The 14,626-nt window shown below is 63.2% G+C and overlaps 3 protein-coding genes across 10 annotated transcripts in view; 2 read left to right on the top strand and 1 right to left on the bottom strand.

The window, feature by feature from the left end:
• The first annotated feature begins 1,019 nt into the window (after positions 1–1,019).
• HGH1 (HGH1 homolog) lies at positions 1,020–4,114 on the top strand. Its single transcript, XM_046024361.1, has 6 exons — positions 1,020–1,807; positions 1,880–1,980; positions 2,094–2,192; positions 2,382–2,473; positions 2,553–2,675; positions 2,755–4,114. The coding sequence occupies exons 1-6, from the start codon at positions 1,020–1,022 to the stop codon at positions 2,929–2,931; spliced, it is 1,380 nt and encodes a 459-aa protein (XP_045880317.1). The 3' UTR covers positions 2,932–4,114.
• A 120-nt stretch (positions 4,115–4,234) lies between these two features.
• LOC123953921 (testis-specific serine/threonine-protein kinase 5-like) lies at positions 4,235–7,339 on the bottom strand. Its single transcript, XM_046024367.1, has 8 exons — positions 7,123–7,339; positions 6,684–6,791; positions 6,324–6,526; positions 6,176–6,231; positions 5,509–5,641; positions 5,318–5,433; positions 4,574–4,708; positions 4,235–4,494 (listed from the first exon to the last, which is right to left on the bottom strand). Exons 1-8 carry the CDS (start codon positions 7,324–7,326, stop codon positions 4,259–4,261), a joined length of 1,191 nt encoding a protein of 396 aa, XP_045880323.1. The 5' UTR covers positions 7,327–7,339; the 3' UTR covers positions 4,235–4,258.
• A 2,485-nt stretch (positions 7,340–9,824) lies between these two features.
• The window catches only part of MROH1 (maestro heat like repeat family member 1), a 59,274-nt gene continuing 54,472 nt past the window's right edge, over positions 9,825–14,626 (top strand). For 6 of the 8 annotated variants that reach the window (XR_006820992.1, XM_046024279.1, XM_046024259.1 and 3 more), the window contains exon 1: positions 10,370–10,527. The gene's annotated coding sequence lies outside the window, so the exon portion shown is untranslated. Of the gene's footprint in view, positions 9,960–10,369; positions 10,528–10,712; positions 10,864–14,626 lie in introns of those variants that run through there. The other 2 variants (XM_046024243.1, XM_046024253.1) reach the window with 2 other exon arrangements.

Raw genomic sequence — 14,626 nt, 5'->3', positions numbered from 1 at the left:
AATTGCTCTCCCAGCCATCACTGTCCCCACAGGCTTTGTTGTAGCCCTCAGAGTGAAATAAAAATAATATCAACCTACTAAGGGGCTTATAACCTATGCAGAAGTACAACGTGACCCATGAGGCAAGGAATAGATGAAGGAAAAATCTTACATTAGAAAAGGTCTCAAATCAATGATCTCAGCCTTTACCTTAAAGAAACTAGAAAAACAACAACAACAACAACAACATATTGAACCCACAACAAGCAGGAGAAAGGAAATAGCAAGGTCGATGTGGACACTCATTAAACCAGAAGAGAAAATATAGGAGTCCAACATGATTCTTTAGTGAGATCAACACAATGGACAAATCGGCAAGAGTGAGAAGTCACAAACCGTCAGCATCAGGGAGGACAAGCGACACTACTACAGACGCTACAGACGTTAAAGGGGAAGGTTATGAACCACCTCATGCCAATGAATTTGACACTTTAGATTAAATGAACCAATTCCTTGAAAAACACAAACTACCAAAAGTCACTCAAGAAGAAAGCGGCAACCTGAATAGCGAAGTGTCTATTAAAGGATTTGTGGTCGAAAGACCTTTCCAGAAAGAACATTTCAGGCAGATGTCTTCACTGGGGGGTCGACCAACCACTCAGCGAAGAAATGCTCGTTTCACAAAGTCAGGGAACGCTTCCCCAATCCTTCTGAGGCCAGCACTACCCCGATTAGAAAACCAGGGCTTTCTGTGAAAACTGCAGACCAGGATGCAAAAATTGTAAACAAAATGTTAGCAAACCGAGTACAACAGCGTATTAAAATGTAAGCGCTAGCACGACCAGACGCAGGTTGCTCCGGAAACACAGGCCGCTCTAACCTTGGAAAGTCCATTAAAGTAATTTATGACGTGACTCTTCCAGCGACAGGAGCTCTCCCCCCAGGGGCTGGCGGGCCCGGGGGACACACCGGGGGTTCCCAGCTTCAGTCCGCGCGTCTGCCCCGCCCCGCCCCGCCTCCGCCGGGGCTCTCGGACCACAATGCCCCGGGCCTCGGCGTGGCCACGCCTCCGCACGCCGACCCCGCCCCCCGCGCACAGTCGGCAGCCTCTGATTGGCGGCTGCGGCTTCCGCTCCCCTGATGGGCGGGCTCTCGGCGCCGGCAGCGGCGTGGGGCATCCGGAGGCTCCGGCAGGCATGGGGGAGGCCCGGACTCGCACCGGCGCGTCGGCAGATGGGCTAGCTCCCGCAGGGTCGCCGATGCCGGAGGCCGGCGTGGAGGCGGAGGGGGCGAAGCTTCTGCCCTTCCTGGCGCCCGCGGCGCGGGCTGACCTGCAGGCGGAGGCGGTGCGGCACGTGCTGGCGCTGACCGGCTCCGGGCCCGGTCGGGCGCTGCTGGCCGGCCAGGCGGCGCTGCTGCGGGCGCTGGTCGAGCTGGCGGCGGACGCGGCCCCGGCCCCGGCCTCGGCCCGCGACGCCGCTCGTGCGCTCGTCAACCTGGCTGCCGAGCCCAGCCTGCACGATCCGCTCCTGGAGGCCGAGCCCGCGCTGCCTGCCCGCCTGCTGGGCCGCGCGTTGGACCCAGAGTGGCCGTGGGCCGAGGAGGCGGCCGCCGTGCTGGCCAACCTCAGCCGCGAGCCGGCGCCGTGTGACGCGCTGATGGCCGCGCTGGCGGCTGAGGAGCCGGGGGGCCGAGGCCTGGAGCGGCTGGTGCACGCGCTGTGCACGCCCGACTACAACCCCCGGGCGCCCCTGCATTACCTGGGGCCAGTGCTCTCCAACCTCAGCCAGCGTCCCGCGGCGCGGGCGTTCCTGCTGGACCGCGAGAGGTGAAGCCCGGGGCGCCCGCGGGGAGGGGGTGCAAGTGAACCGGGACGGCACTGAGTGGTCCTTCCCCCCAGGTGCGTGGTCCAGCGGCTGCTGCCCCTTGCCCAATTCCCAGACTCCTCGGTGCGCAGGGGCGGGGTGGTGGGGACTCTCCGAAACTGCTGCTTCGAGCATCGTGAGTGGTGATGGGGGTGGAGGGGTTGTGGCTGGGGGGGGGGGTGGCTGGGGCAAAGAGACCACTTTGGACCCCGCCCACCCCACCGGCTCCCATTTCTGTCTTCCCCTCAGGACATCACGAGTGGTTGCTTGGGCCCCAGGTGGACATTCTCCCCTTCTTACTGCTGCCCTTGGCTGGGCCTGAGGAGTTCTCTGAGGAGGAGATGGAGCGTGAGTGGCTCTGGTGGAGCCTCAGGGGTGGCTGGGCATTGGGGAGAGTCCCCTCGGGGGCAGGCAGGTGCACAGACAGGACCCTTCCCGAAACCTTCCAGCGGGGAGATGCTGAGCACAGATGGGGCTTACAAAGGCAGGGTCCAGCTGCCCAGTGCAGGCAGCAGCAACTCCCACACCCACCTCTAGGGCTGCCAGTGGACCTGCAGTACCTGCCCCCAGACAAGCAGCGGGAGCCCGATGCCGACATCCGCAAGATGCTGGTGGAGGCCATCATGCTGGTGAGCAGGGGTCCTGTGCCGGCGCTACCCCCCAGCACCCCCACGCCTCAGCCTCCGCGTGACCTCTGCCCTCTTGCAGCTGACAGCCACTGCCGCGGGGCGCCAGCAGGTGAGGCGCCAGGGAGCCTACCTGATCTTGCGTGAGCTACACAGCTGGGAGCCGGAGCCCGACGTGCAGGGGGCTTGTGAGAAACTCATTCAGGTGGGCGCAGCGTGGCTGGGGGATAGGCATGGATGTCCGTGGGGGGCGGCCAGCTACTCACCTCCCTCCCCGCCGGCAGGTGCTCATTGGGGATGAGCCAGAGCCGGGCATGGAAAACCTGCTGGAGGTACAGGTGCCTGAGGACGTGGAGACGCGCCTGCAGCAGCTGGACCGCCAGGAGCACGAGCAGCACACCCGGGGACAGCCAGAGCAGCCGGCCCCGGAACCACAGGCAGAAGGGGCTACACCCACCTGAGGCCCTGGCTCCCCACCCCCAGCTCCAGGCCCACGTTGGCCAGCCCATCTGTCCAGGCCTTCCTACAGCCACCCGCAGGCTTCCGGGTCTCTGTCCTCGGAGCGCTGTTCCCTGCTGAAAGGCGTAGCTACACACGTACGCTCAGGGTGGGGCGTCTGGGACGAATGCGCGGTAAATGTGGGGGGTCAAGGCACTTCATGCCCCGTTGCTTCCTGCAACTCAGGTTGTTCAGACCAGCACTGGTCAGCCCGAGCTAGTCAGGCTCTGTGACTCTCAGGCACTTGCAGGAGATGGCGGACGGGGCTGGGCGGAAACCAGTACAAGCCTGAGCAGCCCCTGAGGGCACTACAGAGGTCTGGGCACCCAGGTGTAAGCAGGGCCCTTTGCTGCCAGTCCCACCCGCACCTTCCATTCTGGAGTCCTTAGCTACCCCTGCCTGAGAGCTGGCCTCGGAGGACTGACATCTTGTGACTGTCACCAGCCTCAGCCGGTCCTGGAATCTCCTGGGGCTGCAGCCCCGGGTTTGTGCTTGGAGCACTTGCTGGGTGCTGTCTGTCCGCATCCTTTCCACCATCCTGCTCTGCCGTGCTCTGAGACTGCCTTCAGCCCCTTGCTAGTTTGTCCGGCCCAGAACTGATGTGACGAGCTACGTCTGCACTAACTACGCTCTAGCTGCGGTCAGTTTGAGTTGCACAGCCCCTTGCCTCCCCCCCTTGCCCCCCTTGCCTCCCCCCTTGCCCCCCTTGCCCCCCTTGTCCCCCTGGTGCGCCTGTGGCCTTGCTCTTTGCCCAGCCTTTTTCCTTAGCAGCCTCTGTCCCCTTGGAGCCCCAGTCGGCCCAAGAAACGTGTTTTCCCCCAGCTCCTTGTGTGGGCCCCAGTGTTCTGCAGCTGCCAAGCCTGGTAGGCTGTCCGCATGGCCCTCCCCCGCCCTGCTCCCGTCCTGCCACCGTCTCTGGGGTAGGACTCCTGCACTCTGGCACGGGAGTGCAGCCTGAGGCCCTGAGTGTCCCCGCACCCTCTCTCCATGTGCCCTCAGTCCTGTCACTGCCTCCAGAGCTGGAGTCCCCTTCAGTTCCTCCCATCAAGCCTGGGTGCGACACGGAAATGAGGGGTCTCCTTCCTCTCTGGTACCCCGTCTTTTTCTCCTCCTCCCGATTAAAGCTGTGGCGTGGAGGCGTGTGGACTCGTGTTCTCCCCGGCTGGCTTCCCCTTCCTGCACCGACGCGCGCGTCCCCTCCGTAAAATATATGCTTTATCTGGCCTCCCCTGGGCCTACCCATCCTCGGGTGCCCAGGCAGTGCTCAGGCGTGGTCCTCAGGGATAGTGGCTACCCAGAGGCGCCCACCCCCAGGCTGGCTGCTGCCATGCTCCGGGGCCCCCGCTGGGCAGATCCTGCACCTCTTGGGACTCCTGGGGGCTCAGGCGTCAGGCCGGAAGCATTCCCGCGGTGAGTCCCCCCGTGCTGGGGGCGCCGGAGCTGCAGGAGTGGCCTTGGACGCTCTGAGTCTCTGCCAGGCTCCGTGGGATGCAGGGTTGCGGGCGGCTGCGACTTGGCTGGCTTCACTGCAACCGGCAGTCGTGGGGAATCAGAAGGGGCGCCGAGCGGCAGAGGCCCCGCCCGCCCCGCTGGGGGCCCGCCCACCTGGCGACGAGCGGAGCATGGTGCAGAAGAGCGCATGCGTGGCGGGCAGCATCCAGCAGTGGGCGGCCACCTGTTGCAGGTCCAGGCGTGCGCGCGGCCTTAGCTGTAGCAGGCCCCGGATCAGGTCCTGGCACTCTGTGGGCAAGGGCTCGCGGCTGTGGCCTCCCACTGCCCACTCTCTTGCCCGTGCCCAGGACTGTCAGCAGTGCGGGGCAGTTTGGAGGCGGCGTCCCGTGCAGTCACCCGAACGCGCGGAGGGAGTCCGTGAGATGGAGGCACCGAGAGGGAAGGTGGCGTGCCCTGGGCCGGTGCAGAGCTCAGAGCCCCCCGGGACCGCTGCTTTCCAGACAAGGAGACTGAGTCTGCGCCACCTCCAGCCCCGCTGCCCTCTCACCTCTGTGCTGCCGTCCATGTACCAGCCCGGACGGGGGGGGGGTGGGGGGGGTGGGATGCCTGCTCGGCCCCCGTGCCCCAACCACTCCCCTCACTGGGCATAATGACCTGTCTCTGGACCCAGTCTCTCCCTAAGATTTTATTTGAGAGAGAGAGAGCATGAGCAGGAGGAGGGGCAGCGGGAGAAGCAGGCGCCCCACTGAGCAGGGAGCCCACTGCCGGACTCAATCCCAGGACCCCAGGATTGTGACCTGAGCCAAAGGCAGACGCTGCAGCAAGGGAGCCCCTCAGGCGCCCCTGGACCCAGATCTTTCTTGCCGGGACTTGGGAGGGACCCGTGCTCTGGCTCACCTGGGGACATGCCCGGCCTGAAGGTGGGGCCTTGGCGCATGAGGTGCACCATGCGGTGTGGCCGATGCTCCTTGAAGGGCAGCCTCCCGGCCACCATGGCATAGAGGATGACGCCCCTGGGGACACGGGCGGCTCAGGGCCTGCACCCCTCCTGCCCTCCCACGGTCCTGCCTGTGCCAGGGGCCACTCACAGGCTCCACAGGTCGGCCTGCTCCCCGTTGTACTTCTTGCTCATGAGGATCTCGGGGGCCGCGTAGGCCACAGAACCGCAGAAGGTGCTCAGCAGCGAGTCCTTGAGGCCCGAGCAGTTGGAGAAGCCGAAGTCTGCGGGGATGCGTGGTGTGGGGAGGGGGCAGGAGGGGAAAGGACGTTGGGCTCGGGAGAGGGGGCTGTGGGGCAGACGCAGAGTGGGTGCGTGTCCCAAGCACAGATGGGGGCCAGCGTGGGGCTGGGCCTCCTGGAGGGTCAAAGGTCAAGCCAGGTTGGGGTCAAGTCAGAAGCGGGCGGGGCACCTGGGTGGCTCCGTCAGCTGAGCAGCCCACTCTTGGTTTCAGCTCAGGTCACGATCTCAGGGTCCTGGGATAGAGCCCGGGGTCTGCATCTGGCTTCACGCTCAGCCCGGAGCCTGCTTCAGGATTCTCCCTCTCCCTCTGCCCCTCCTCTCTCTCTTTCTCTTAAATAATTCAACGGGTCTTTAAAGCCATACAAACTGAAAAAAGTCTGAAGCAGTCGAGGGTAGAGGCTGGGGTCCTGGCCGGGACAGCCGTGAGCACGGGCGGGCCTCCCGAATAAGCTGAAGGCTGGGGGCGGTGAGGCGGGGTGGGTTAGGACAGGGGTGGGGCCGGGCCGCAGGCTCACCGGTCAGCTTTAGGAGGCCCTGGTCATCTAGCAGGATGTTCTCACACTTGAGATCCCTGCGTAGGGAAGGGGAAGCAGGGCTGGTCCTGGGCTTGTTGTGCCTCTCCATGCGGGATGGGGGGGACAGGCGGTGAGGGCACCCCCTCACCTGTGCACGATGCCAGAGCTGTGGCAGTGGGCCACAGCACTGACCAGCTGCCAGAACAGCCCACGGGCCTCCTCCTCGTCCAGCCCCGGGCAGCAGCGGTGGTCCGACACGGCGTTGATGTGCTCCAGCAGGTCCCCGCGGGCCGCCAACTCCAGCACCAAGTAGGAGCGCTGGCTATTGTGGTAGGTCTCATAGAGCTGCACCTGCCGAAACCCAGCCTGCATCACCCAAGGAGGGCTTGGCCAGGGCACTGGCGCAGGGGCTCAGGATGGGGCTGGGCCCCAAGCATCAGGGTCCCTGGTGGGAAAGGGGGTGCTCCTGGGCAGGATGGGCATTAGCCGTGTCGGGGTCTCTGCCTACCACGTTTAGGTGCTTGTAGGTAGCGTTGAGGGATGATATCTCACGGGGCAGGAACTTCTGGGAGAACTCCACGGGGACCTCAGCAGTGGAGATGATCTTGATAGCCACCTGCAGGGGCGGAGGGTGGCCCCTGTGTGTAGGCCACAGCCCCTGAACGGGGACGTGAACAGGCCCCATGTCCTTTGTGCACACTGCTGAGCTTGACTGGGGTAAGGCTGGGAAGCAGAATCCCTGGGGGTCTAGAGAGACCTTCCCCTTCCCTCCTGGCCCTGATATGCTCCAGGGGTTCTGGAGCTGGGAGTGGCCAGCTCGCAGGTCCTTGGGAGGACGCCAGAGCAGGAGGGAGCTGACACGGCAGGGAGGTGCCCCAGTGGGGTTAGCATGGGGGCCGCTGGGGCTGGCCTGCTGTCTGCACCCGTGGGAGACGGGCCTGCCTCACCATGGCATGGTGCTTGCCTCGCAGGTCGGAGGCCAGCTTGGGGTTGTGCCGCATGCGCTCATGTGTGGCGTAGGCCAGGTAGACTTTGGAGAAGGCCCCAGAGCCAATCTTTCTGGAAGAGAGCAGGTAGCCGTTGTCTCTGCATTCGCGCACCTGCTCCATGAAGTTTTGCTGGTCCAGCTTTCGCCGGGCACTGCCCTTCATGGAGGGCGGGGTGCCACGGGAGGGGGCGGGGCCTTGGGTAGGAGGAGCAGGGGGCGGGGCAGAGGCCTGACCGGGCTCAGCAGGGCTAGGGCAAAAGGGCCAGCGGAGGCTGCTGGGCCCTGGGCCCCTCGAGGCTGCACCCCCGTTTCTGAAGTCTTTCTGGGACTGGGCCAGAGGCAGGGGAGTGACCAGGGCTGAGAGCTCAGAGTGGGAGGCGAACGCAGCCGTGGACTGGTGTGGGTGGAGGCAGGCTCTGGGGAAGCAGGGGCAGATTCCAGAATGGAGGTTCTAGAGCTGCTCTTGCATTGTGCCCTCAAAGAGGGGTGTTCTGTCCCCCAGGGCCTGCCTTCTCTGAGAAAGTCTTGCTGGAACTGTCCTCATCCTGCATGGGGCCCGCTCCTTGTGGGGTGAGAATCCCAAGGCCAGGTGAGGCCTTATGTGACTAGTCACAAAAGACCTTTCAAGAAGCGTGTGGGGAGGGTGGGCGAGGGAAGCAAGCAGGGCTTCTAAGTATACAAAGAAGGGGAAGGAAACTCGGCGTGCGCTGGTGCGTGCCCCTCTTCCTTTGCGAGGGTAGTGAGGAGGCCGCCAGGTCCACTGACCCTGGCCTTGCCCCCAGAGCTCTCCTCAGACTTGACGGCCCATCTCCAAGGCAAGCAAGGGCCTCCAGTCTGGGCTCTAGGAGAGGAAAGCCAACACGACCCCTGACTTCTGGCCTGCAGAGCGTTCTGGGGGCACTGTTGCCACGGGAGCAGCAGACGACGTTGATGCGCATCTACTGTGTGGCTGGCATGGTCTATGTGGCATGGAGTGGCCACCCCCCTCAGTCCCTGCGTCCCGTCTACGGACCACACCTGACACAGCCATCCCACAGTAGGCGTTCTCATCCAGGATCGCAAACCACAGCCAAGTTCTACGGGTGAGAATTTGGCCCATCGAGGGGCACATGCATGGTCTCTCCAGTCTGAGCCAGCCGGCTTGGTGGCTGCTGGGCTGCTGTCATGCAGGCGTCCTGGGAGGGCCTGGCTCTTGGTAGAGGCTTGTGATTGTCTGTAGGCCCTGGCTTGTTCCCTGTGGGGATCTATAGTGGTCATGGTGTGCCTGTGGCCGTGGAGGCCTGGGAATGGTCTGGTAGGACAGACTCGTTCTCCTAGCCCTGCGGGGGTGAGAGGGGATGAACTGCTGTGAGCAAGGCTTGTGTCGTGTGCTCCCTTGCTCACCCACTGCCCTTGCTAGTCTAACTGCCTGGAATATAGAAAATATGGACAGACTTTCTGCGCTGCTGATGTGCAGGTTGGGAAGAGAAACCTCTGGGTTTCAAGCAGAGGGGTTATTACTCAGGAGTTAGGGGGCTGGCGCAGTGAAAGGGAAGATGGTGTGGGTTCGGCCAGAGGTGTGTGTGCCTCCGCACTGCTGCCGGGGAGCCTGGGGACCGTGTTGGCTGTCACCTTCCTAGCTCCCACCAGTGCCAGAACAGAAAAGGAAGCCACTGAGAATCGTGTGGAGACAGGCAGGACCTAGAACGGTCACCAGCTCTGTGCGCCCTCGCTTTGCAGCGCCTTTCATGCCCTCCTCCTTCACAGTCTCGGTCACCCACCCATCACGAGACGCCTTGAGCCCCATCATGCACGGGGCTTGGTGCCGAGCACTTGGAAGCAAATCACAGACATGGGCCTTCCTCTCCTGGAGGTCACAGACAGGAGACGGCATCGATAGTGTAATAAAATGACAGCTGTGATGTTTGCTGGAGCAGTTTGTGCCCTTGGGGAGTGAAGTCTGGCTAAGGTAAGGCTGGGGACAGGACAGAGTCAGCAGGGCTGCTGGGCACTGGCCAAGTCTGGAGGCGGGGCCTGGGGCAGGAAAGTGAATCCTTCAGACGGGACCTTCGAAAAGGCCTGCCTCCTGCCCTAGCAACTTCTGCGTGCTGCGTGAGGGGTCTGGGGGTGGTTGGGGCTCTTCCCAAGGGACCAGGCCCCATCTGCAGAGCATCTCACCGTCGGCCTTCTGTCCCTGTCTTCTGGGCTCCATCCCTGCAACAGAAAAGGGCTGAACCCCTTTCCTCTTGGGGAAGGGAATGTCTCTCCCTGCACTGTCCACCCTGCCCCAGTGTGTGCTCCAGGGCCCCACCCTGCACCTTCAGGCCATCAGCCACGGCTCGCTGCAAGATGAAGACGCGGGCTCGGCCTGGACGTGGGGCTGCCAACCACTTCCTTCTCAGAGGGCCCTTCTCGCTTCCGGAGCTGCGGCGACGCCCGCCTTTTCTTCCGTCCGCAAACGTGCCCAGATGACTTCGGCCTGCGAGGCTGTGCCCGTGCTGTGCCTGGTGCAGATCGCTGCCCCCGCCCGCTGCTTCCCTGGGAGTCCGATCCTCCTCCGTGCGTCTTACTGTTGCCTGTTCCGCGCCCTCTGCAGCGCCCCGGCTCATCCCGACCCCCGGTCGGCCCACGGAACTCGTCTCTGCTCGCTCGGGGGTCGACGGCCGCAGGGTCTCCGGGGGTTGGCCGGGAGGGCCGCGTGTGCGTTCCTGCGTGAGCGGTAGCGGAGCGGGAGAGGGCCCGCGTGTGTCCCTGCACAGGCCCGTGTTTGCGAGGGGCCTGGCCCTGAGCGCAGTGTGGCGCCCGCGCCTCCGCGAGGTCAGTGTCAGAGGCGGACAAGAGCAGAGAGGCGGTGGGGGGGCCGGGTCCCGCGCGGGGAAGCGGGACGTGCACGCCCCGCGCCTGCGCACTGACCGGCCGCGTTCCTGACGGCCAGCCGGGAGGCCGCGCTCGCGCGCAACGGTCGGGAGTCGAGGTCTCCAGACGGCCGGGGGGCGGGGCCGAGCGTGAGGCGGAGTTTGCGCACTCCCGCTCGCGGGGGCCCGGTGGGCGTGGTGGAGAGAGGCAGAGCGAGAGAGGGACGCGTCTCCGGCCAATGAGCGCAGAGATCGCCTGGGGGCGGGGCCGGGCTGCCGCGCGCCGGGCCGCGGTTGGCGGAGGGTGGCGGGGGCGGACTCGGCGCGCGACCCCGCCCACCACTCCGGGCAGGGCGGGTTGAGAGGGCGGCGCCCGGGCCGGGGCTGCAGCTCCTCAGGTAAAGCGGCGGCCGGGGGCCCGCGGCGCTCGCTCGGAGAGGCGTCCCTCGGGGAGCCGCGGCCGGAGAGTCTGGGTCCGCGCCGTCGGCCGGGGCCTCGTGGGAAGCCGAGCCGGGAGGCGCCTCCCCAAGGTCAGCGGGCGAGCGCGAGGAGGGTCCTGGGCGTCGCGGGGCCGAGCCCGCCCCCCGGCCCAGGTGCGCCGGGCGGGGCCGAGGAGCCGGCGCCACAGCCCGGAAGAGGCCCGGGAGCCGGCCGCGCCCCTTCTGCCCCACGCCGGCGCGGGGTGCGGGGGCCTGGGGCGCGCCCCGGGCGCGGAGGACTGTCCTCTCGGGGAAGCCGCGCCTGAACCCGAGAGGCCCCTTCCCGTTGGCTCGCGGGCGTCGGGGGGGGCGGCCCGCCGCAGGGACTGGCCTGTCCGGCCGCCGCGAGGGCTGCTGGGCGCAGCGGCCAGGTGGTGCCGCGGGCAGGTCAGCCGAGGGCCCGGTGGTGCTGGGCCGGGCCGGCGCGCGGCCCCCGGCTCCGAGGCGCGGAGCGTGCAGACCTTCCGCTTTGCCCGCCCGGTGGAGCGGGGCGCGGGGCCGGCCGGCTCGAGAGCCGCGAAGTGAGTCAGGGGTGCGGTGGGGGCAGCGGGCCTGCGGGGACCCGGAGGCCTGGCCTTGCCTGGGGCCGGGAGCTGCAGTGGCTGGTGCGGCGAGCAGGTGGCTTGGGGTTGGGGCGCAGCCTTGGGGGCAGGGAGCACCTCTGAAAGGGAAGGTGGGGGTGGAGAAGAGGGTCAGGTGCGGCAGCGAGGCGGGGAGCAGGAAGGGTGATGCTGGTTGCTGACCCGACCGCCCAGTGCGCCATGACGCGGGGAAAGAGGCAGGTGTGTTGGGGGCGGGGAGAGGTCGGTGAAGATGGTGAGGGGAGCAGTGGAGCTGTTGGGTTTGAGGGGTCGGATGGAGACAGCGGGGACGCGGCCCCGGGAGACCCATGTGGGAACGGTCAGTTGTGGGACACTCCAGCAGGGGCTTGGTCGTGCACAGCTAATCTCAGGCCTGCAGCCCCCGCGCCCAGGGGGTCTGGGGCTGCTGCTGTCCGCAGGGTCTTTACTTCCAGGCCTCAGCCTGTCGTGGTTCAAGTGAGCAGGTGCCTCTGGTCTCTCTGTGGTGTCGGAGCGGCATGACCTGAGTTGAGCTCCCTTGGTTACCGTGAAACCAATATTCAGGCTGCCCTGCCTGCTGGGACCTGTGTCTCGCTGTTTCTCACTCCCCAGGGCTGGTTGCTGCCTGCCGAGGGACAGCATAGCTCAGAGGTGGAAACTGGGGGACTCCTGCCTGCTTGCGTTCCCCACTAGTCCCATGTGCTTGGAAGCAGGTGTCTGCACTCAGGCCAGGGTGCGCTGAGGCCCAGGTGAGCAGTCCGGTCGCATGTGAGCAGCCGCTGCAGACCTCGTGAGCCTCTTCACTCAGTCTCCTCGAGGTGGGTCCCAGAGAGCCCCCGTGGCTCTTGTGGGCGCCTGGCCAGTGCTCAGGGACCACTGGCCGCTGGAGGTACGAGGACTGGGGTTTCTTCACTGAGCTGGAGGGCCACGTGGCTCTGGGGGTTTCCCTGTGAACCCAGCGACACAGCTTGGGACGGCGTGGGTGGAGAAACAGTGTTCCCGAGGGACGGTGAGCAATGAACTGTTGAACTGCCCTCCCCAGCTGCTCAGCCCAGATTCTTGTTGGCGACTCTGGAAGTTGATTCTTCTCTGGGTCCTGGGGCCTGCTGCAGGGCTGGGTCATTCCCGTGACCCCACACGGTGGCCTGACCCTGAGACAGGCACGTGGCTTCCTCTGGGCAGTGGTGTCCATGGCCTCCTCGCCTCCCATGCCCCCTCCTGACCCACCTTGGGCTTGGAGCAGTTGGCCTAGCACCTCGGTTAGCCTCTGCCGTGTCGCGTGGCTGCCATGATACACGTGGGTGTCCTTCAAGCCAAGGGCTTGGACTCCGCGGGCTCAGACGGCGCCTGGTCGGCGTACTAGATGTGGTGGAACGCCTGTCCCGGTGAATGAGGAGGAAGCCGCTGCTTCACTCGGCTGCGATGTGTAGGATGCAGGGAGGGAGGCCCTCCTCGACCATGCCTTTGACCTGTGCTGGTCTGCGCCGCAGCACGGGCGGAGAGCAGAGCCTGTGGGAGCCGGTCCTGGGCGAGTCCTGCTGTGCCGGTAACTAGCCACTAAGGAGCAGCAGGTTCCTCTCCAGCCTGCTGGGCTCTGTGTACTACAACAGCCGGAGCCTCTGAGGTGCTGGCCGGGCAGTCCGTGCGCGGCACACACTTCCTGCAAGATGCGGGGCGCCTTCGGGGCCCAGACCCTTCCTTGTCCCTGCACCCTCTGACCCCACGGGGCGTTTGTCCTGGTTTGTCCGGCGACCTGCTCACGTTGGTTTGTCTCCGCAGAGAGCGGTCTGTGCTGTCTCAGCGTGTCGTGCGTCACACACAGGGCACCTGCCGGCGGTGGTGTGGACGGGACCTCTCCCTCTGGCCTTGTCTGGCGGCGCGCTCTTCTCTTTTCCGCCGGGCGGTCGAGCTCTGGACTCTACGGGCTCCGCTTCCTGCCGCGCTCCCATGCTTGCGCTCGTGTGAGGGTTTCAAAACGGGGGTGATTCCGTCGCGGGTGTGACTGCTTGGGCCAGAGGCAGGCGCCCCGCAGGCTCTGCTGGCCCTCACCCCCGGGACGACCGCCGCTGCCCGCCGGGTCTGCCGCGTGCCAGGCTCCCGCCGTGCAACCGCTTGCGTGTGTGACGAGTGACTTGTGCTACTTTGTCGCTTATGGACTCTCTGCTCTGGCGGTCGGACCAGCTGTGTGAGCACGTACGGTTGTGCGCAGGGGGTAACTGTGCACATGGTTGTCAAATTTTATGTATGTTTGACTCAGAAACTTTACTTTTTTTTGATAGGCAAACTGAACAGTGTTCGTTAACGTGTCTGCGTTTTGTCTGGCGCAGCACGTCCTTTCCTGCTTCGAGACTATAGAAGGGTTACGTGTGCTTCCGACTTGGACTTTTACATTTCGTCTTTCTTTTTTTTCTTTTCAAAGATCTTATTTATTTATTTGACAGACAGAGATCACAAGCAGGCAGAGAGGCAGGCAGAGAGAGGGAAGCAAGCTCCCTGCTGAGCAGAGAGGCCGACGTGGGGCTCGATCCCAGGACCCTGGGATCATGACCTGAGCTGAAGGCAGAGGCTTTAACCCACGGAGCCACCCAGGCGCCCCACATTTCATCTTTCCATTTAACTCATGTGCATCTATAGTTCGTGTTGGGGTAAGGAGAGGTGTGGGGAGGCTAGTGTTTTCCCTGAGTGTTTAATTTGCTGTTTCAACACTATTGATTAATCGGTCTGTATGATTTAAAACTCTGTCTTTCTTGCATAATGTTTTCTTCCTTATTGGTGTTCATTTCTGGAATTTTTATATAGTTCCATTGACTTAATACACTTCAACATAATATAGGACAAATCCTCCTCTTCGTATACTTTTTAAAAATTTAACTGGCTCTTCTTTTTTTTTTTAATTGGCTATTCTTGTACATTAATTCTTCTATATGAATTTTGGACCATTTCATCCAATACCCTCCAATATCCTGTCTCATATATTTGTAGATTCAGGAAAATTGAGCTCTATAATATTGGGTCATATGGGAGGATTTTGATTCTGTTCCTTCCATGGATAGGTTTTTTTTTTTTTTTTTTAAGATTTATTTATTTTAGAGAGAGTGAGCAAGTAAGCGGGGTTGGAGGAGGGGCAGGGGGCGAGAATGTTACAGTGGACTCCCCGTTGAGCTTGGAACTCCATCCCAGGACCCGTGAGACCATGACCTGAGCCAAAACCAAGGTTGGACACTCAACTGACCGAGCCACCCAAAACCAGGCAAAGACCCCATCAAAAAGGAGAATTTCAGACCAATACCCTGATGGATACGGATGCCAAGATTCTCAACAAGATCCCAGCTAGTAGGATCCAGCAGCACATGAAAAGGGTTATCCACCATGACCAGGTGGGATTTGTTCCTGGGCTGCAAGGGTGGTTTAATATTGCAAGTCAGTCAACGTGATAGACCCCATCAATAAAACAAGAACCGCATGGTCCTCTCAATTAATGCAGAAGAAGCCTTCAACAAAGTACAGCATCCGTTCCTGATTAAAACTCTTCAGAGCATAGGGATGGAGGGAACATTCCTCAATTTCATCACATCCATCTATGAAGAACC

This window comes from Meles meles, chromosome 1, assembly GCF_922984935.1.
Source record: "Meles meles chromosome 1, mMelMel3.1 paternal haplotype, whole genome shotgun sequence".
In the NCBI taxonomy this organism is placed as follows: domain Eukaryota; kingdom Metazoa; phylum Chordata; class Mammalia; order Carnivora; family Mustelidae; genus Meles; species Meles meles.
Note: the sequence above shows the minus strand (reverse complement) of the source record. Positions and strands in the feature narration are given on the sequence as shown.

Excerpts from the sequence above, each read along its gene's own strand:
- HGH1 (XM_046024361.1), top strand. The coding sequence starts at position 1,020 with ATGCCCCGGGCCTCGGCGTGGCCACGCCTCCGCACGCCGACCCCGCCC. Across the intron at positions 2,474-2,552 it reads TGGTGGAGGCCATCATGCTG|CTGACAGCCACTGCCGCGGG; the intron begins GTGAGCAGGGGT and ends GCCCTCTTGCAG. Across the intron at positions 2,676-2,754 it reads CTTGTGAGAAACTCATTCAG|GTGCTCATTGGGGATGAGCC; the intron begins GTGGGCGCAGCG and ends CCCCGCCGGCAG.
- LOC123953921 (XM_046024367.1), bottom strand. The coding sequence starts at position 7,326 with ATGAAGGGCAGTGCCCGGCGAAAGCTGGACCAGCAAAACTTCATGGAG. Across the intron at positions 6,527-6,683 it reads CCTACAAGCACCTAAACGTG|GTGCAGCTCTATGAGACCTA; the intron begins GTAGGCAGAGAC and ends GGGTTTCGGCAG. Across the intron at positions 5,434-5,508 it reads CAGGCCGACCTGTGGAGCCT|GGGCGTCATCCTCTATGCCA; the intron begins GTGAGTGGCCCC and ends CCGTGTCCCCAG.